Raw genomic sequence first — 20965 nt, 5'->3', positions numbered from 1 at the left:
CAAGATACCGATTGTATCTTTTCTACACAAACCAAATCAATGTCACAAAAGAAAACACAAGTCACTAGCATATGATACCGATTCAACAACCGAACGATAGATATAAATACAAATTAATCAATGAAGTGGTATTCCAAACAGAACCTGGAGCATTAGAGTTGGGCTTTGTGGTAGCTCCAAGAACACCACATCTTGTGCTGTTGAGAAATCAAGTCCAAAACCTGCTGCTAGAATACCTATTATTGCAATTTTAACCTTCAATAAAAATGCAACCCATAAGTCAGTAAACTTAAATGAAGAATGAAACCCATAAGTCGGTAACCTGGAATTCAGAACACATGTTGCATGTAAGTGCATAAGTACGGTAGTAAAGGGAGTTTGATGTTGACAAAAATGCTCAAGACAGTTGATGTTAGGAATGACATGGTTCTTACTTTTAGCATACATAACAAATTGTCTTTTCAGTGAGTGCAGCAAGAGACTTGATATAATGACTTAATTTGCTTAAAAAAAATTGCCATGTATCGATGCATGCCCCCAACCAGATTGAAAAAAACATCAATTTGGAAAATAGAACAATAGAACAATGATAATAAAACTGAGTCTGATTGTCAGAAAACGCAACTTTAAAGTTTTTTAATAGTGCAACATGAGAAATGGAAGTAAAACAAGTTATAATATCAAACACAATAACATAAACATAGAAAATATCATAAATAGGCAAACAAAATAAATAAACAGGTATTTTTTCACAATAACTTGAGAAGAAATGGCAATGGTTATGATACCTCTGGTGACGACCTAAATGAGACTACTGCTGATTGCCTATCTCTGGCAAGAGTATTTCCATCGATTCGCACAAAACTTATACCTTTCTCGCATACAAACTCCTGAATAGTTCCAAAAGATAAAATTCACATAAAAATATTAGATATTAATATTTGTCAACGTAAAACAAAAATTATGATATCCAATCAAATAAATGAAGACAGCAGGAGAACATCACGCTCCAGCCACTACACATGATTACCACTAGTCAAGGTGATTCCAAAAGTAAAATGTACCTCTTATTTACTTCATGAACGTAGTCCAGAAGCATGATTTATTAGGGCAATTATTTGCTTTAAAAGTTCCTTCAAAGTTAAACTTCAAAAAACTATCTTTAAAATAAAGTAGAAGCTGTTTGACAATTATCATTTCTTTTGACTCCTACAAGCTGCCTCGCTCATTTTTTTCAAACAGACTACTTTAATTTTTCTTTTATAAAATTTGCTTAATTTTCAATAACTTTTTAGAAATGTATTTGGGCAAACTATTCTTTTTAAGAAGAAAACCCTAAAATAAGTTGGACCAAATCCAACCTAAAGCTGAACTATGATAGTCAGCAAAAAGAAAAAGAGAAATGTAAAAAGGAAAAACATTGAGTCTCTGACATCACTCAACAATTTTATATAACTGCTAAAGGGATTAAAGGAAGCAATAGTTTCCAAACCTGTACTCCATCAAGAACTCTGTGGTGATGAGCAAAAATTATCATTTTTGAAGCATTCTCTGATCCTGCAACTATTGGATGGAGGGCAAGCCATTCACGAAAACCAGAAAGCTTTGCAATTCCAAGTTCCTGATAAGACAGCTTGCCTGGCAACAGGTACGAGAGATGAAAGAAGAAACTTATATAACAACCTTCCGCATTACAATAACATATGTGCTACATACACAAATAAAAAAGCATAGACACAGACACACATATAGAAATAGAATTATAACTTTTATACGTTAGAAATTAGCATGGCCATTTTCTGTGGAAAACAAAAAAAAAATAACAAGCAAACAACATTTTTGACACGGTGCATTGACAAAACGTAGGTTGACTAGAACATGAAATTTTAATTAATTTTCAATTTTTTGCATAGTTCATATGTAGGTTGGTAACGATAGATAACACAGGTAAAAATTGGCCTTTTTTTAACACTCTTTTGGGTCTTATTGGATATTCTTGTGACCATGCGTACTATTTGCCTTTTTGGCATCGTAAGCAAATTTTAAATCTCCTAGGTTTTCAACTAGAGTTCTGCTATTCATGTGGTAGGCAATCAAATTCACTTTTATGAAGTACTAATTTCCAAAATTGTATTCTTTTAATGCAATTTCATCCCAATCTAGTAAACCGATGAACTTAATGTCTATCATGTGACTCAACAGATGACTCACAAATCAAAATTGCACTGCAGTAGAGTTAAAGATTCCTTAACAATACCATCAGTTTCATCCAAATTTTCCAAAGCTGTGTCTTCACTTTCCCTTTCAGTGGCATCAATACTTATTACCCCAATTGCAGTTTTAGCAGCAACAATATCCGATCTCTTTATCAACAGTCTTATAATTTGCCGACGTTTCGGAGGTAACTGTAGCATCACATGTTCCTTCAGACGCCTTATCTACAATGGAATACTTCATATAACCATGTTCTTTGCAATCAAGGAGAAAAAAAAACAGACATGATTAAATAAACACCAGTATTAAGTATTCAAAATTAAAATGTGGCACTCAGTAACCAAATGAAGATTTAAAATAAAAAATCACTCAATAAGCAGTAGCTAGTGAAGACTCAATAAATACTATTGTGAAGCCAAAATACAATTATTTACAAAATAACAATGTTTCCTTGGTATTCTTTGATATACTTAAAAGATATAAACCTATATGTAATAACCAAACCATCAAACTAAAGCAACAAGCAAACCTTATCCTACAAGGTGAGATTGGAAAAACAAAACGAAAACAAAAATCAGATCCCATTCATCAGAATCTAATTTAGCAGTACAAATTTCACAGCCAAACTGCTCTCATAGCTTCAAAATGCCAGGCTGGTCATTTGAAGAGCAGATGTCAAAAAGGAAGAACGCTTCTAGGAATGTAATTGATTCCAGTAATCAAAGAAAAAAAACACAAAAAAAATTGAAGTACTGATCAGATGGTTAATATGGGATGAGATCCCACCATAACAGTTTGCTTCAGTAACACATTTAACTCTTCCAAGCGCACACCCTTTGAATAATCCTGCACCATAATCCCACCATTCTGTCAATTTCCTAACAGTGAATTACAACCCAAAAAGATATATGAAAGCAAAATATATAAATTCCATCATTTTTTCCCTAATCATAGGTAACTAAAGATTAAAAAGATGACAATCTTTATGTAAAAGATCGGGTATTAACAACACCTCCAAGAGGCTAAAACAGAACCTAAGAATACTATAACCTTTGAATTAGCCCTTTTTTTCTAATAATTTTATAACATTTTCATTCGCCAACTGCAACCATATTTAAATATATTTACCAACCAAGTTAAAGGAATAACAAAAGTAATCATCCTGAAATACATCATACAAAAGGTAATGATCTTCTGTTGTAAGAGATAACATCTTAGCAGCAAGAACATAATTATAATGATATCAAAATATCTAAATACAGATGTTCTCCAAGTACACATTCATTGAGAGGATATGAAATGCTTTTATAACAGGATTACCGCAAAATATTTTCCTTGATTGCCTTTGATATATTTTAAATTGCAATAAGTTTTTGCAAATTCGTATTTAGTCTTCCCCAGCAAACCAGGCCTGTAAATAGAAGCATTTTGCAGAAAATTGCATTCAGAGTCTTTGCAGATAGAAAATTTTAAATACAAAAACACTCAATATGAATATACTTGCCATAGCATATTTATCTGGTTATATATGTCGTACGGTCTATGAGCACCTAGGAAGAGAGGCACCATAACATGTAAGAAGTTTTAATAGTTAAAATAATAAAAAAAAGAACAGTGGACACATAACATAAATTTAAATATAGAGTAAAAAGAAAAATATTAAATAAGATTTTTCATTTTCACTCCAACTTGAAAATAAATGCAACTGGCTTGCTGTGATTATGCCACAACCTTGACAGAGAAGGTGTCCCTGATAGCAGAATTATACGATTGACTTTTGAAGCCACATCAAGAACAGCCTGTATCTGTTCAAATAAAAGATAGATGACAAAATATAACTTTCTGACTTTAGCTAAATATGAGAGATACGGAGATAAAAGATAGCACACTAAATTACAATTACGAGGCAGATGTTAAGAATATGAAAATCTGCCTTCTGGAAGCAGTTCTGCAAAATGAAAATGAACTTCACATGTTTGATTTCGTACTCTCAGATGTTAAAATATGGTTATTTGATTACCAAACCCCAATCAGATCTTCTTATCCCACTAATATAAATCTCCTCCCTCAAACCAAATTCATACAGCACTTCTACAAACTACAATACATTGTAAATGCAAATTCATAATCCAGGGCAAAAGAGAGATAATAGTGCTAGTAATTGTAGCTACAACAATTATAATGTCATCATCATTTACAGGAACCCAGAAGCCTTTATCTTAGGAGTAGCACAGCAGTAGTTTCCACCCAAACACTCATGCACTCAAAGGCAACGGAAAATAGATGTTTTGAACAAAAACAATACAGAGGGATTAAATCTTCTTTCCTCATTTAAATTTCTTTTAATGTGTATTAAACATCCTGACTGTGGTAAGATTATTGAAGAAGCCTGGAACAATCCCTCTACAGTATCAAGCAATCTTTAGGTGTTTGGTTAGAAAAGTTTAGTTATATTGTTCAAATCTTTGAACTGAAACAATCTTCTAACGTTTGGTTAGAAAAGTTTAGTTATACTGCTCAAATCTTTGGACTGAAACGCAATGAAGTAGGTCATCTAGTCTTTTGGTGTCATACATCTCTTAGAAAATATGTTAACCTAATTGAGTATTTTGATGATAGGAACCCGGAAATAATTAGGCCCAAACCCAAAATATCTAAGGTGTATGTCAGACAGAGAATGAATCACAAAGTAGGGGATCAAGATGGCATGATAAAGGATGTGATAGGATACTGCGAGTTTATGAGAGGAGAAAAAGGACCTAACATGTTAGTTGGTTAGTGAGTACAAGGGGGAGGAATATGTTAGAATACAGAGGGGAGTTAGTTAGGCGGTTGGAGGAAAAGGGAAGCCTATATAAGGGCTTAAGAAACATTGTACAGGGGTTAGATATTGTTTTCTTTGTATAGGTAGGACAATTCATATCCTGTGGAGGAGGGAATTATCCCTTGGGAGGCTTTTACAGTGTGTTGTGATTCATACAGAAGAAATATACATAACTCTTTTCTTCTTTCTCTGTGTTGAGTGTGAGTTTATCTTGTGCAAATTGATAGTTCTTGGTCTTTCTTGACCCAAGAACCTATCAGAATGAGAAGAATCCTTCCATGTAACAAACTATTGACGGTAGGAAAGCAATTATTTTGTTGTATGGGTAGAAAGCATAGGAAGATAGTGGGGGAGAATAGGCTGGAATTGGCTGGGATTTAGGAGAGACTAGGCACTCTCTAATTGTCTATAGATACTTTCTACTTTGCCTAATGTTCTGTATTTTCCTGATTCAGGCACTTATATCGTTCTGATACAGTCCTGATTTCATTACTAATACAGTGATTATTCAGTTGTATTGTGCTTTCTTTTTTTTAGTACCTGTCATTTGATGATATAGTTATTACAGGAAATGATGTCACCAAAAACTACTCGTCTAAAGCAACATTTGAGCAAACACTTTTTTCAAACCAAAGATGTTGGGTGTCTCAAATACTTCTTAGGCATTGAAGTGACTCAATCAAAAAGGGGTCTTCTAATTGCCCAACGGAAATACACATTTAAAATATGCATTAAATATCTAGAAAGAAACGGCAATGATTGATTGTAAATGATGGATAGTCATGTGGATCCAAAATAGAAATTAATGGCAGAACAAAGTGAGCCGTTCTCAAATCCAAAGATATGAAGAAGACTTACGAAAAAACTTATTTATCTTACTATTACTAGGCCTGACCTACCTTTTGTAGTTGGTGTGGTGAGTCATTTTTTGTAAATTCCTTGCATTGATTATTTGAATGCTGTTTTTCACATTTTCAAATACCTCACATTCTAGGACAGGTCTACTATATGAAGATAAAGGGAAGCACCCAAATATTTGGATAGTGATTTTGATAAAGGTAGGTCTCCAATAGATCGGCGTTCTACTACTAGATATTGTGTTTTCATTGGAGAAAATATTATGTCTTGGAAAAGCAAGAAACAAAATGTAATTGCTTGATTAAGAGTTGAACTTGTGAATGACATCACTAAATTGTGAGCTTGTGTGGATAAAACAATTTCTTCAACAGAAGTTTAGTGAAATTACACCAATGAGAATGTAATATGATAAACAAGTAACTCTTCACATTGCTTCCAACCATGTGTTTCATAAGATGACAAAACACATAGAAAGTGAGTGTGATTTTGGTAGAGAAAAGTTGTTGTCCAAGGAAATTTGTACTGAGTTTGTTGTCTCCAATGATCAACTCGCAAACATTCTAACAAAATCAATGGGACTCAGATTCAATTTATATTGGACCATATAATCTCTATGTTCCAGCTTGAAAGGGCTGTTAGAATAGTTTAGATTATCTTCTGAACAAAAAGTTGTTTCTTGTTCTATCTACTCGCAACCTAGCATCCTAGGGGTTTCATTTTTTCTCCTTTCGTAAGCTTATTTTGTAAGCAATCCTTATAAATATATGAACATGAAAAAACAGTGAGATCCAAAAGATATCTTACACTTTTTCTCTTTAAGTAGCTTCTGTCTGGTGTTTTAAATTTTACAAACAAGAAACACAATGGAAACATTGCATACCTCTCCTGGTTCTGTTTTCTTCGTACATCGCACGTGATGTGATTCATCAACAATCAAAAGAGCCCATTGAAGTTCAAGCATGTTCTTTCTAAGACGATGAAGCATGGTATAAGAAATAACCACAACTCTAGGTTTTCTTGTTAAATATATAGGGTTGTCTTGATGGCCAAAAACTGAATTTGAAGAAACATCTAAATGTCAAAAGGCTAGCACAAGAAAGTATAAATTTTGTAACAAAAAATGAACAAAAATGGCCATGCAATGAAAAAGGAAATTAATATGCAATATTTCAAATTATTAGAAGTCAAATCTATATTAGTGCTCACCAACAGCTTTACTGTAGTATTGAAAATCAATTACCCAGACACCCTTTAATTGAATATACAGTAGACTAAAGTGAATTGCTGGACAGACTCGTCATTCTGATAACTACCAGTTTGTCATGGCTGTCATGTAAGTTATTAATGGAAAGGGCATAACAAGGCCCTGCGAGAAAAATTATATTTTCCAGATCATATTGTCATTTTATTTTTAATATAAGCTATTTAATTTAAGCTTATCTTTCCTAATGTTTCACATCATGCTGGCTTTGAAATCTTGCCAAATTGGATTACTGTTAAACAGTCACAATACAACAAATCAACTTAATGTGTATACAAATCCAAAATTGAATATGTGAATATTCATGTGGATTTCACTGACTTTTTGTTGTCTCATTTATAAGAAACTTGTTTAAAGTTTCAACAAGCTTTACATTGGTTGTCAAGGACTTAATACAACTCTCCTCCTTTATTGGTGCTTGGGACTGGCCATAGAGAAATCCACAAGAAGAGTACAGAGGTGGACAACAAGTCCTTTTATCACAGCCAAAGCTCAGCAAATAGTAACAGATCTTATTTGTTGGCCTAGTAGTAGCAGAAGGTTGTACTACTGAGAAAACTAGCATGGTGAAACGATAGAAAATAGGGACCAGGTCTCTACTGAAAATGGTACATATAGTGTACAACTCACTTCAGCTACAAATATCAGTGGAATGTTAGTATCAGGAAAACATAACTGCAGAGAAAATAGCAGCAGAATTGTAAAATAAATACAGATTATCCAAAGCCATTGAGAGCCATGGCCTATTCCTGCAATTCCATCAACTCAGATCTTTCCTGCTTCTTCTCTCTCTTTCTTTCCCCTCCTCCTGGTTTCTCCCCTCTTCCAACCAACTGAATAGTCCTATGTGCATTCCCATTACCATGCTTCATGCCATGTATACAGTTAGTTGTACTTTTACTCATTGCTTTCGGTGATCACAGTAAATGATCACATGAGGAACCAATCCCCCTTCCCTCTCCCTTTCTTTCTGCAATAAGCTTGGTTAATTGGTGACTTGCTAATGCAAACCCATGCTTCATTTAAGTTTCAGAAAATCATAGCCTTAAATTCACCAAGCAATCACACCAAGTTGTAAAGCGCTGAACAGTTGGACTTACTTCCATGACCACATAACACCAAACGTTCTTCTAAAACCTATGTTCATTATTCCTGAATCTAATCATGAAATCAGCTTAGCTCCAAATCTTCTAAGTAGTTAATGTGGCACTTGCCAACACCAAAAAACACCCTACTAGATTATCAACTCATCATCGTCTGTCTGCCCATAACTACAAACTACTCTTAACTATCCACGTAATCAACAAAACACCCATCCACACAAAGTTATCTCCACAGTAGAGTTCTCAAACCATATATTTATAAAGCATGGCTGATTCATTTAACCAATCTTTCCATCTAGTCCAGGCACCATATTCAAAACCATCTTTTTCTTTTACTGTTCAAATATCCCAATACCAAACCATCTTCAGTAGAATCATCAATCATCTATGCATCCAAAGAATTCCATTAACATAATATCAAACACGTGAACTGTACTTTCATCGCAAGCACTCTACATTTTTTTCAAAAACAACACGCTCACAGTTTCAAGTGTCAATTGAGACCAACCTCAATATTGGTCATTAACAAATACCACAACCTTTCTTAAAAAGCAAACCATTACCGAGATGTATATCAGCAGGCAAACATAAAGGAAGCCAGCGCTCCAATTCCTCCGCCCACGTGAACCGCAAAACAGCAGGACAAACCACGAGTATGGAACCTTCATCCAAAAAACACCCCGCAATAGCAATAGCCTAATACAAAACCAAAAACCATCACGTCAGAAATTTATAATCACATTTACACAATCCAGCCAAATACAAATCATCACAACAATGAACGTTACCTGGAGTGTTTTCCCGAGGCCCATATCATCGGCAATGAGACACCGAGCGCCTCTTCTCAACGCGAAACGCAGTCCGTCATGCTGGAAAGGGAGCAACACATCCAGGAGAGTCCTCGGGAGTTTCGCAATCACGCGCTCTACCTCCTCGTCGGCCAAGTGCTCCGGCCGCACCGGCGTCCACCGCCCAGAAGCTACCGAAAGCGAGAGACGCTCCACCACGTTGAACGTCGCCCAGGGAATCTCCTCCACCTGAAGCGCCTCCACCTCCACCTTCAACTGTCTGACCACGGCGTGGTACTCCGTGAGCTTGAACACGCATACCTCCACCCCTCCAGTGGTCTGCGTGAAGTGCGAAAGCATCACCTGAGAAACGAAAAACAAAATTAGGGTAAATAAAAACGGAAGAGTGGTGTGTGATGGCTAAAAATGAGAGTGAGAGAAGTGAAGCACATGTGAGAGAATGGAGTTTAGAGTGGAGAGGCAATGCTGGTGACCGGGGAAGGGGAATGGAGGAAGCTGAATGGGTGTGATGGAGAAGGAATCGGGGGAGCATATTTCGAGTCTGGCGAGGAACTTCGGGGGTTGAGCTTTAGGAAACTTTTGGCACTTGAAAAGCTGCCATGGGTTGGGGTTGGTAGTCTTTTCTCCTTCACCATGAGATTGTTCTTCTCGCTGCGCTCTGGATTCTAAGAACGCTTTGCGTTTTGCGATCGCCGCCGCACGGTTCGCTTCAACTTGCCGTTGTTGTTCTTCAGTGAGCTCCATTTGCAGCAGAATGAGTGAAGTTTGATGTGATTTGATTTGAATTGAAGCGAGGAAAGAACTGCTCTTTTCAGTTTTGAACTAAGCACGTGCCACTCTGGCGCGTACATTCACGCCCTCCTGGGAATGGACAGAAATGCTTCCTTCGGGCATTTAAATTTTGAATTGACGTATGTTACCAACGGAACAGTCATACTCATGTATTATTTAATTAAACGTATTATTGTCTTATTCTAAAATTCTATTTATGTTTACATATATTTATTATATAATTAAATGCATTATTAATTTATTTTAAATTTTTATTTACATTTATTATTATTATTATTATTTGAATATAATATTTTATCGCTAAAAAAGTTGTTGAAAGAAAATTATTCTCGACAACTTAATTTCCTTCCAATAATATATATTTTGGGTATACAAAATATAATACTGTTGTATTTATCTGTGAAGTCGACACATTTGTTGTTAATAAGATTTCTTTGTATATTTATTCCGTTATATTAATTTCTTTTTCTTACTATCTTTGAATTTTCAAAATTCTCTTATTTTTTTGTATAAAATTTCTTTTTATTATTGCAACTTGTGTTTATGTAGCTTAAGTCATTGTTGTTATCGTAATTTATATAATTGTTATTAGAAAAATAGGAATTAAGAATTACATTGGTAATTCGAAAATATCCTAGAAAAGTTGTAGAAATTTGCATGGAACTAACTCAAATCGTTAAATGTAGAACCAAGATCCAAGATTTAAGAAAAGCTTTTACATTACAATTTATAAAAGAATATTTGATAAAGATTATAGATACAATTATCTAACAAAAAATTATTTATATTATTTTCACTTTGAATCCACTTGTGACGTTTACTCTTGAATTTAACGTCTTTGGTTTCACTTATAAAATTTTAAAATTGCAATATTATTATTCTTTCAATCAAATATTTAGTATTATTATTAAATTATTTCCATAATTTCTATTTATACTTTAAAAAGAGGAAATCGTGATATAGAATCTTATCTAAAATGTTCTCTCACTCACTTATTAAGATAAAGGTTTTGTCCAACAAATCCACAAATAAACATTTGTCTTTGGGATTAGGAAAGATACTTAAATATAATTTTATATATTTAACAAATTTTATAGAATAAAGATTAAATATATTTATATCTTTTCAATTTTAGAAAAAATAAATAAATTAATAACCTTGAATCAATTTAATTCTTTATTTTTATAATTATATAAATTTAATTTTTTTAACCAAATTTTATTAAATTTATTTTATGTTTCTTTCGTAATTAACATTTTTACTTTTATATTAATTGTAAAACGTATTTAAAACATCAAATAAATCTTATAAATTTAGTTAAAATAATTGAATTTATGTATTTCTAGAATTAGAAAATTAAATTAAATTAAAGTTTTTTTAAAAAAGTTATTTTCAATTTTCACTAAATTCACTCATAAAATAAACAAATCAAAAAAATTTTAGTATGACATGTTTTGAAAAACTTTAGGATTTGAAGAAATAACAATTTTATGAGAGAAACTTGTATGAAACACGTAAAAGTAATCTATTCAGATAAAAACATTCATAATAAATCGAAAGATTAAAAAAAAACACTTATTTTTTACTCATCAAATGAAATTATGAATTACCCTTTAACTTTTTAATTAAACCAAAATTACTATAGACTTTCATTAGACTACAATAAGAGAATCTTGCATCTAATAAAGATAAATTATGATATAATTATGTTTCTTCATTGTATTTTATAAGATAGACTTAATACCACCTTTAATGAATGTATGAATAAAGAATTAAGAAGAACCTTTCATACGAGAATCAAAATTTTACATCTTTTTATTGAGTCTGTGTTCGTTTGAACAGATTTAATGCGGATTTACGAGCGAAGAAAGCCAAAGTCTTTCATGTTTGCGAGGAAAAGCGAGGATTTGTGACGACGGATTTGCGGAATGGATAAATTTTCGGTCACCCGCGATGGAGAAGAGATTAGGAGGGACATATGTGTCATCAACGTTTTATTATATTCCCAGCATCGCTCTTCTTGATCAGCCTCTTCTGCAACTTCGAGCACGCTGAATCGTTGTCGTAAACCGGCGTCTGCGACCGATCCTGGCCCTACCACTCGTCGTTGACATCATCCTCGTAATCGTCGAGCTGGTGGCACGGCTTCGGAGAAGGCTCCCGGTCGGATTATTCCATTAATGGCTCATCGTCTTCGTAATCCATGGCTGATGTTGTGTGTGTTGGAAATTGGAAAAGTAATTATCACTGAATTGGAGGTAAGAGGGTTGGGGTTTGTGTTCTGAGCGATAGTGAAGAAATAAAGAAATAAAAAAAAAAGTTACTAGGAAGATAATGAATGCATATGAAATGCAAAAGAAACACAGTTGTTTTATATGAAAGGAGGGTTCTCGAAAACGAAAGAAGTAAGGAAGATCTACTCAGATCTTGGTATAATTATATCTTGTAATAACTTCAAAAATATTATTTTTATATAAATAAATCTTTTTTAATGGAATAAATTTAAATAAGACATTATAAAAATAATATCACGTTAAAAATTGCAAAAAAAAAAAACTTTAAAATGATTTGAAAAAAATTTTGAGTGGAGATATCATTATATATGATTAAATATACTTGCATTTTTTATTCTTAACTCAAAATTAATCAATCACACCCCATAATAAATAAATTCATACTACTTCATCGTAAATTAGATTACAAACAAATACTACATTTATAAATAAATTTATTTTACTAAATTATAATTTTACTTTTTAAAATTCATTTTAATAATTTTTTTTTAATTTTTTATTCTTTATAAACATTTTTACAATTAAATATAACTTTAACAAATATCATTTTATATTACTTTAATAATTAGGGACATTTTAGTAATCTTCAATTTCTATCAATTAAACAAATTTTTTAAATCTCTCACATCAATCAAATCTCACGTTAATTTTCACAAACTTTATCCTCAAATCCACTCTCAATTACCTACAAATCCACTCAAAAAAACAACAAAAAAATTATCCTCAAATTCACTCAAATCCATTCAAATCATCTCTCTCGAATCATCTCCCACAAATCTTACCATCCGAACACAGCATGAGTCTTCGTTATGTTTTTGTGTTTGTTTTAATACTTTTTTAATTACATATTTGTTAAGAAGGAGGTTTAATGCTAGAATATGAATCTTATTAGGTCTTTGTAGGTGTCAATGAATTTTTTTAGTTAGCAATTTTTTAATGAATATTAGTTTTGTTAGCTAGGTAGCTAATTGGCTGGCTAAATTAGTGCGCGAGTCTAATAGTCTTGGTTCATATATAATTAGGTTTAGTGTAGTTTAATAAAACTAAATAGAGATGATTTAGATTTTCATCTTGTCTTCTTGTGATAGAAATAAAAATTCTAGAAAGTTTGTCACTAGGCAATAATTTAACCAACAAGGTTATATAAGAATGAAGGTTAAGTAAGTTTAATAAAATGGATTTTTAATGTTTAAGTGGGCTCGAGGATATGACTTTAATCAAATGTTTAAATAAGTGTAGAAGTTTTCATCTAAAAGAGTTTTAAGTATTTTTAGTACCTTTTTTGTTATATATTTTTTCATTCATTTTCTCCTTTACTAAATAATGTAAGACAACTTGTATTCTGCAATACGATCATATTCAAGAAAGATTGTGATCGTTTATAAATTTGAATTCGTTTTGTAAATAAAATAAATAGTATCAAAAGATATATGAGAAAGAATAGAAATAAGACAGAGATGGATTATGTCACAATCTAGCATATTGATAAATCAAAGAAGATTCGTCACAAAGAATTCAATCTTTAACAAGAACTGGTGCTCTATAATAAGAGCTAAGAGAATCATCTCCTAAACGAAAACTAATCTTATATATGACCAATCAAGATGTTTACATTTGTTTTTGAGAAATGTATAAATAGACTTAAACACCTAATAACTTTAAAGAAGGCCAAATACATCGGCCCTAAAATACTCAAAAATAAGAAAACAAACTCAAACTCATTACCAGCAAATGGGTTTGCCCAATGAATTTCTCAAACTGTAATAATCATAAGTAAATGTTCGCCGAACAAAATATGATTGCCCAATGAACTTATAAAACTTAAAATAAATTACAATTGTAATTAAATGACTCAAAATTATTCTATAATTGATAGAGTGTTTAATATGTTTTACTTAATTTTTTTTTATTGTTTTCAACAACAAAGTTTTAATATTTCGAACATTGAGCAAATTAGGAAGAAAATCTTATCTCACATAGCGATTAGATGGAGTGACTTTAAGACAAGCTTGACATGTTTCTATGTGTTCAGAGACAAACAACATGACACTCCTTGTGGGAAGTATACAATAACCAAGGAAGAGTATATGTAGTTTTATGCAGCTTAAGAGTTTAGAGACTGACATATTTGTTTCTTAATTGTTTTACAATCACACAAGGCATTCATTTGTGTTTTACAGTTATAAATTTTAGGTGGTGTGACAAGAAAAAATGATAACATCCAAACAAAGACAAAAGCTTAATGATGCACCACATGTACTCTATAATGTGGTTATGCATTATTGGAGAGACGAATGAGAAAGTATTGTGTAGAGTCTTTAAGACTTGAGTCTTATGACTTAGTACCTGCACCTTCTGGGTGATGTGGAAGGTTGCTCGGACTAAGTTTAATGGGCACATGACAACACAATCAGCTCAATTGATATATGAAAAAATTGTAAGTACAAATTTTAATCCCAAAACCGTAGTTCATATGAAGTGCTTTATGTAACAAACTTGATTATGTGGTGCATGATGAGCACCCAAGTCATGTGTGTTTGGAGGTGCAATTAGTCTTCAAGACAACTTTGGCCTTCCACAAAGAAGTTGTGAATCCTTGAGCCAAGAGGCGTTGAGGAAGTTGGAGCTTCAAATAGAGGAAACTCTCAACCAATGCATGAATGTTATGGAGCAACGCTTCATGGAACAACTCTAACAACAACAAGAAATAGAAAGAGCACTTAAAGAAAAGCTTCAATCCCTGACCCAATAGAACATGAAGTTACCCACTGAAACTCTAATAGGACATCGTGTGAGCACAAAAGGCTCATGCTCTACTGCAGATAATACTGACTACATTTATTAGTATGAGTTATTTGTTGATGCCCCCACGTGTAGTGGTCATAGGACGACAACTTAAAAAAGGGTAAACTATTCACGGTGCTTCTTTATTGTCCCACTATGCATGTGTGACTATTGATGAAGTTTGAGATTCTCGTGCTTGACTATACGTATGCCAACATCAGAAATCTAATTCATGGAGGAGGCACATTTAGAGCTTGGCTTAAAGCACTAATCATGAAATACTTTGGCCCACCACAGGTACTACATTGTTATTCATAGTATTTTTATGTAAATTTTATAAATAAATTATTCATAACTTTAAAAATATTTATTTCAATTCTCCCATCCTCTCGAAAATAAGTTATGTATCAACCTTTTATCTATGAAAATGATGATAGGTAGAAGTAGAGGATGATTATCTAGTAAAGCTCATGAGGAAATTACACATGTTGAATAAAGGACCATTAGAGCTGGAGTGAGAGTTAATAGTGTGATAGTGTACATTACTATAAATGATGCATTAGAGGTCATTGGGGAATACAAGATGTTAAATATTTCAATAATACAACTATGGTGCATGTAATATTTTTGTTGCCTTCCATATTTAAATCTTTGAATTGTTACTTTTTAATGCTTAACTTTCTTGTTATAGGCTAATGGACACAGTCTTTGTAGGCCAAGGTCGAAATTTCATGTATGGATTTATTGAACATCAAACTATTCAACCTTCTAGAAACACACTTGATCACAAGCAAACATATTTGTAAACATGGATGTCTGAGTCAAAAAGATATATATATATATATATATATATATATATATATATATATATATAACTTGTGTCATACATTGATGAGTATGTGTTATTGAATGCAATATTTTATGAATTTACTTAATTAATCAACTTTATGATTCATGATAAGGCTCATTTGAAACTGATGGTCATCATACCAAAACAATGCACATTTGTGTGGTTTTGTTCCCAAATGAAACTTGACTTGAAATCTATGTTACAAACATAAATGTCACTTTTTTTTCATATAATCTACTTAGTTGTATTAATATTAACTTATGTTTTAAATATTTCAAATTTAATTAGAGTTATGGGTAAGCCTAAAGCACAACAAATTCAAGTATTATAACCAAAGATTGGAACTCATTGGTCTTCAAGTTATTAATTGATATTGTTAGCAACAAGGTTAATATTAATATTGATATTGTTAGCTACCATTCCAAAAGACTCTTCCTAAGCAAAAAATTTGGGAGGTTGCTCCATGTAAATATTTTCTTGCAAATTGTCGTTGAGGAATGCATTGTTGACATCCAGTGGATAAAGAGGTCATTGTTGAAAAGTCACCACAACTATAAATAAACTATCAAAATCCATCTTTGCTACGGAAGAAAAATCATATATAGACGGGTCAAAGACAAAAGGGAGGTCAGAAGAGGAAACAAAGAAATTATGGATGAATAGGAGAGAAAAACCTTAAAAAATCCAAGATTCTCCAAGGCACCTTAAAAAGGAAAAAGAGCAACCTCGATGCTCTAAACAACTGAGAGGAGATGGGACATGCGACCACACACGACAAACCAAAAAGAGGAAAAAGAGCGACTTCGACGCTCTGAATCGTTGTTTGAGAGAAGATGAGATGACCATGCACAACGAAAAAGGGAGTAGATCCACAAATTCAAAAGGCGTTGAAAATGAGTAAGAACTTCGATGAAGGCATAGTTGACGACACGATGGTCGCTTGCTTGAGACGATCAAAACAGTGTGATCATCGATCAAAACTGGAAGTAGTGGTAGACCATGCCGCCATTGGTAGCAATGGGTGTAGTGGTAGAGACAACAAAATTTTTTTCCTTAACAGAACCTTAGGCTATAGATACCATATTAAATATAGTGAAAACTATGTATGAGATTAATCACCCTTACGTTAAATATACACATAGAATCTTTTATTTATAATAAAAAAAATATGGACTGAGACTAAAATACAAATAAAAAATAATAACAAACTAACTAAATATAAAAAATAAAAACAAGATAAAGATAATATATCTAACCGAGGTATAAAAAAATGTGATAATTACAAACAAATTAGACTATCCCTTCTTTCTCTTCTTTAATTTTATTATTATTATTTTTGCTATTATTATTACCTCTTTTATTATATATATTTTTTTATTCTTTTTTGTGTTAAAATTAAAGTTTGAAAATCTAAAGAGTTTTTTTTTTTTTTTCTTTTTGTTACTTATCATCAATCGAAAACATTTTTTTTTTTTAAAAACGAATTTATTTATTGGGACGAAATTGAATATTCACAATAACCATAAATTTACATGCGAAAGTTTGAAAATCGTATCTAAGGAGAAGTTTTGTTAAAACATCTGCAACTTGGAGAACGACTGACACATGAATAAGACTAAGATGTTGTTGTTGGACGTGAGCATGAACAAAACGTTAAACAAGCTCAAAATGTTTGGATTTGATATGCATAACTGGATTTGTTGGCAGTAAAAATAGTCCAACATTATTAAAGAAATCTGAGTGTCGATACAGAAACATGTAATTCGGTGAAAACAGTTGCAATGCTTTTGTATTCAACTTTTGTACTGCTTCATGAGATTAGAGTCGAACAAGATACATTAAATAGTTTTTCAATTATAAAAATCATAAATAGCATGCGTATTTAGGAATTGGTAATTGTATACAATTGCTTTTCTTCTCTAATTGTTCAAGAAATTCTCCACTTAGCCAACTCTGTTATGTAGAGTTCCCCAGAACAGAAGCTAATCACAAAACAAAGAAATTGCAACAAAAATACAAACAAAAATCATTCTTGTTCTCTGTATCAAACCCAATATTCTTCTCAATCAATCTCCTTTCTCTTTTCCAATGGTTCAAAAACAGAAAAATACACAAACAAATTATTTAGAGCTAATCATGCAAAATTTTCTTTGATTGATATTTTTTTATATTTAATTTTTGGCTTTACAGTGGAGAATCTTGAAGTCCAAGTTGAGTGAAGTGAGGACTTTGAAGGGCCTGTTGGAGTAGGTCATGATCATCCCACAAATCTCTGTAAGTCTCCAAGTTCACATCAGCATTAATTATAGCTGATAAGCATAGTTCTTTCCTCCATTCTTCTGTATGTGGGAACCCCACATTGTCCCCATATTTATCACAGTACTGCAATGCAACAAAAACTTACTCATATCCATGCTCACCAACTATTTAGTTTGACTTACTATTTAGTATAATTTATTTGCAAATGTACATCAAATTGTGTGTAATGTAAAAGAAAGTTGAGCAATGCTAATAATTTCAAGGATTAGAATGAGGTTTACATGTTTGTAGTATGTACAGCAAAATAAACTTGAAGCTAAAGTGAAAAATTGTTACTATCTTTACCTCAAAGTTTGCAATTTCATGAGTACAGTGCTTGGGAATGCCTGCTGCTTCTCTTGAATGGTAAAACTCCTTGAAAACCATCATCAATGATTACNAAACACAACTAATTAAATCTAAAGGGATACATGGAGACATGTTTGGACATAGGCCCACGGTGAAATCTCCAAACCTAAAATCATAATTGTTCAATCATGCTACCTTTTGGAACTTAACTTGGTGAAATGAAACTTATATTAAGATTAGTTTTGCCCTTTGATTAGGTGTACTATTCATTATATACAGTAGATCACTGTCAAATATAGATGCTTAATCATCTTTATTCAAAATTGATTATCTGGTTGTAGGAAGTTACCCTGTGCAGTACAAAATAGAGTCTGCAAGAATGGAAGAACCATCCACAAAGGTCACCCGTCCATCTTCTTGAAGGCTCTCTATCTGATTAAAAGGTAAGTCAAACAAGTTATTATTTTAAGGTTTTGGATTGTAAGAAAACTTAACAAGAGGTTGAAGTAAGAGTACCTGTGGATGAAGATGGAAGTTTGCATGTTTGCATATGACTTTAGATAAACCTTCAGAGATGTTCAGAGATCTGGAACTCATGTGGACTTCCTTTGCTACTTCCACAAGCTCTATTGATATGTCTTGTCCACTCAAGGAATTTCCAACCACCACCACAATCTGTTACATGAAAAATTGCCTCTTTAAGTTTAAGACTGATAAAATATGACAGCTCAAGAATATTCATCATTTTTAAGCTAATGCACATGTGCCTGTTTCAGTTCATGCTCTTCAAATTACTGAAAGAAAATAAAGAGATTGCACAAGGCAGATACCTCATTATTGAATGGTTCTGGGGTCCTGTATATGTGACTATGCATCTGTTTCCTTTTCCATGTATCCATTCCTGAGCATCAGAAAGACAGAAACAAAGAAAAATTATGATTGAGCTTAGCATGTATACAAAGTATATGTACATAATCTGATATTTTCTTTGGCATGAAACAAATGAAGGTGTTAGAGATAGTGATAGAAGAGATAAATAGGTTACTCTGACTTTCACTTACCTTGAATTGAGGGCAATCTTGGTTGAGAGTAATGACCAGTGGCCACAACAACTGCATCAAACACCTCTTCCACCACCTTCTCACTGTTCTTATCTATGCTTCTGACAATCCATTTCAAATCACTACTACAGACACCATAATCCAACATTCCCACATGATCCACCCTTGTGTTGAACCTTATGACCTCTCTCAAGGCAAAGTATTCACAGAAGTCATTTAAGTAGAGAAGAAGCTCTGTGTGACTAGGGAACCTTCTCATGTCTCTACCCTTCTTGACCAAAAATGGAAAATCAGAGAACCCCATGATCTCACGTGGAGATGTAAGCCTCAAGGATTCATAGATACTGCTATGCACCTTTAGAAAAGGCTTTCTCCCTAAAGGGTCCTCTTCTTCCACATTTGCCTCATAAAGCCACTGCCCTCCAACATCATGATTCTGCTCCAACACAACCACCCTGTGAGCCTCTTTTCTCAACTCCCTGGCTGCCACCAGCCCTGATGGTCCAGCTCCAATCACACACACGTTCTTCGATTGGCTCTGGACTGTCTCAGAAACCATGGTGGCAGGACCAAGATGCTGGCAAGGCACAATGAAGTGTGGCAGAAAGGTGAATGGAATAGAATAGGTGAGAATTCAAAAGCAAGGTGGTTTCATGGACTGTGGGGAAAAGGGTTGGTGCTAATGGGGGCCTTTTATAGTTGAATATGTTTCACGTAGCCAAAGGGATACCATAATTTGAGGGATAGCGATGGTTTGCTGGCTGGGAGACACACGTGATGATGCAAAATCAGTGCTTTGAAATCTGTCTACTTTTCAACTTTGGACTTCAATAGTACCACATCGACTCTTCTACCTTTACGTTCAATACTTCGTTACCACATTCTCTCATACCCAACAACTACTCATCAATATACAATTTATTTTAAATCTTGATTATAGTCATAAAATACTTTTATTATATATGCTTATGTAATGTAGCAAAATAAATATTTAACAATTTTAATGTATTTATTTTATTAACTCAAATATAAATAATGGACTCAAACCACTCAATGCAAAAAGACTATCAAAGCAATTGACAAAAGTTGAAGTTATAGTGTTTTGCCTTGACTTTTTCTTTTCTTTTCTTCTCTCTTTTTCCTTTGGTGTGGACAAGCTTCTCTGCTCTCCACACTGCATGCATGCAATTGGTACACCTTATCATTATTTTTTCTAAAATTTTTAAAATATCGTGTCAAATTCAAATCTTTCAATTAAAAAAAATAAAAAATCTTAATTCTACTATATTGCAAATGTTTCTTCTAAAACTTTATCATCATAGTTGATACAGGCGGAAGAAATTTTTTCATTGATAAAAGAGAAAATCTAAATACAAATTTAAGTCTAAAAAATAATGAAAACCTAAATTTATTATTTTAAAATATTATCTTTTCTTAATTGTGAGTGATTACAAATCCTAAACAACTTTAAGTACAACTTATAATTTAGTTTATACATTAAACATATT

The 20965-nt window shown here is 32.8% G+C and overlaps 3 protein-coding genes across 3 annotated transcripts; all 3 read right to left on the bottom strand.

Annotated features, from left to right (window-relative positions):
* Window positions 1–117: 117 nt before the first annotated feature.
* On the bottom strand, window positions 118–9813 carry LOC106757717 (SWI/SNF-related matrix-associated actin-dependent regulator of chromatin subfamily A-like protein 1). The gene is made up of 12 exons (XM_022779037.1): window positions 9499–9813; window positions 9049–9411; window positions 8824–8956; window positions 6777–6949; window positions 4235–4312; window positions 3946–4019; window positions 3535–3625; window positions 3001–3081; window positions 2258–2438; window positions 1493–1638; window positions 789–890; window positions 118–255 (listed from the first exon to the last, which is right to left on the bottom strand). Exons 1-12 carry the CDS (start codon window positions 9811–9813, stop codon window positions 118–120), a joined length of 1875 nt encoding a protein of 624 aa, XP_022634758.1.
* Window positions 9814–17670: 7857 nt separating this feature from the next.
* On the bottom strand, window positions 17671–18489 carry LOC106757034 (flavin-containing monooxygenase FMO GS-OX-like 9). The gene is made up of 2 exons (XM_014639615.2): window positions 18394–18489; window positions 17671–18171 (listed from the first exon to the last, which is right to left on the bottom strand). The coding sequence occupies exons 1-2, from the start codon at window positions 18475–18477 to the stop codon at window positions 17974–17976; spliced, it is 282 nt and encodes a 93-aa protein (XP_014495101.2). The 5' UTR covers window positions 18478–18489; the 3' UTR covers window positions 17671–17973.
* Window positions 18490–18599: 110 nt separating this feature from the next.
* LOC106757262 (flavin-containing monooxygenase FMO GS-OX-like 8) lies at window positions 18600–20299 on the bottom strand. The gene is made up of 4 exons (XM_014639894.2): window positions 19458–20299; window positions 19227–19297; window positions 18913–19071; window positions 18600–18828 (listed from the first exon to the last, which is right to left on the bottom strand). Exons 1-4 carry the CDS (start codon window positions 20014–20016, stop codon window positions 18742–18744), a joined length of 876 nt encoding a protein of 291 aa, XP_014495380.1. The 5' UTR covers window positions 20017–20299; the 3' UTR covers window positions 18600–18741.
* Between the last annotated feature and the right edge of the window lie 666 nt (window positions 20300–20965).

This window comes from Vigna radiata, chromosome 3 (genome assembly GCF_000741045.1).
Source record: "Vigna radiata var. radiata cultivar VC1973A chromosome 3, Vradiata_ver6, whole genome shotgun sequence".
Taxonomy (NCBI): domain Eukaryota; kingdom Viridiplantae; phylum Streptophyta; class Magnoliopsida; order Fabales; family Fabaceae; genus Vigna; species Vigna radiata.
The sequence above is the reverse complement of the archived record's forward strand: the minus strand, read 5'-3'. Positions and strand labels throughout refer to the sequence as shown.

Coding starts and splice junctions, on each gene's coding strand:
- LOC106757717 (XM_022779037.1), bottom strand. CDS start 9,813: ATGGAGCTCACTGAAGAACAACAACGGCAAGTTGAAGCGAACCGTGCG. Junction 4,313..6,776: donor AGAAAACAGAACCAGGAGAG/GTATGCAATGTT, acceptor AATGTATTGTAG/TTTGTAGAAGTGCTGTATGA. Junction 3,082..3,534: donor ATCAAGGAAAATATTTTGCG/GTAATCCTGTTA, acceptor GGAAATTGACAG/AATGGTGGGATTATGGTGCA.
- LOC106757034 (XM_014639615.2), bottom strand. CDS start 18,477: ATGATGGTTTTCAAGGAGTTTTACCATTCAAGAGAAGCAGCAGGCATT. Junction 18,172..18,393: donor ATGAAATTGCAAACTTTGAG/GTAAAGATAGTA, acceptor GTTGCATTGCAG/TACTGTGATAAATATGGGGA.
- LOC106757262 (XM_014639894.2), bottom strand. CDS start 20,016: ATGGTTTCTGAGACAGTCCAGAGCCAATCGAAGAACGTGTGTGTGATT. Junction 19,072..19,226: donor CAGAACCATTCAATAATGAG/GTATCTGCCTTG, acceptor TTCATGTAACAG/ATTGTGGTGGTGGTTGGAAA. Junction 18,829..18,912: donor ACTTCCATCTTCATCCACAG/GTACTCTTACTT, acceptor CCTTTTAATCAG/ATAGAGAGCCTTCAAGAAGA.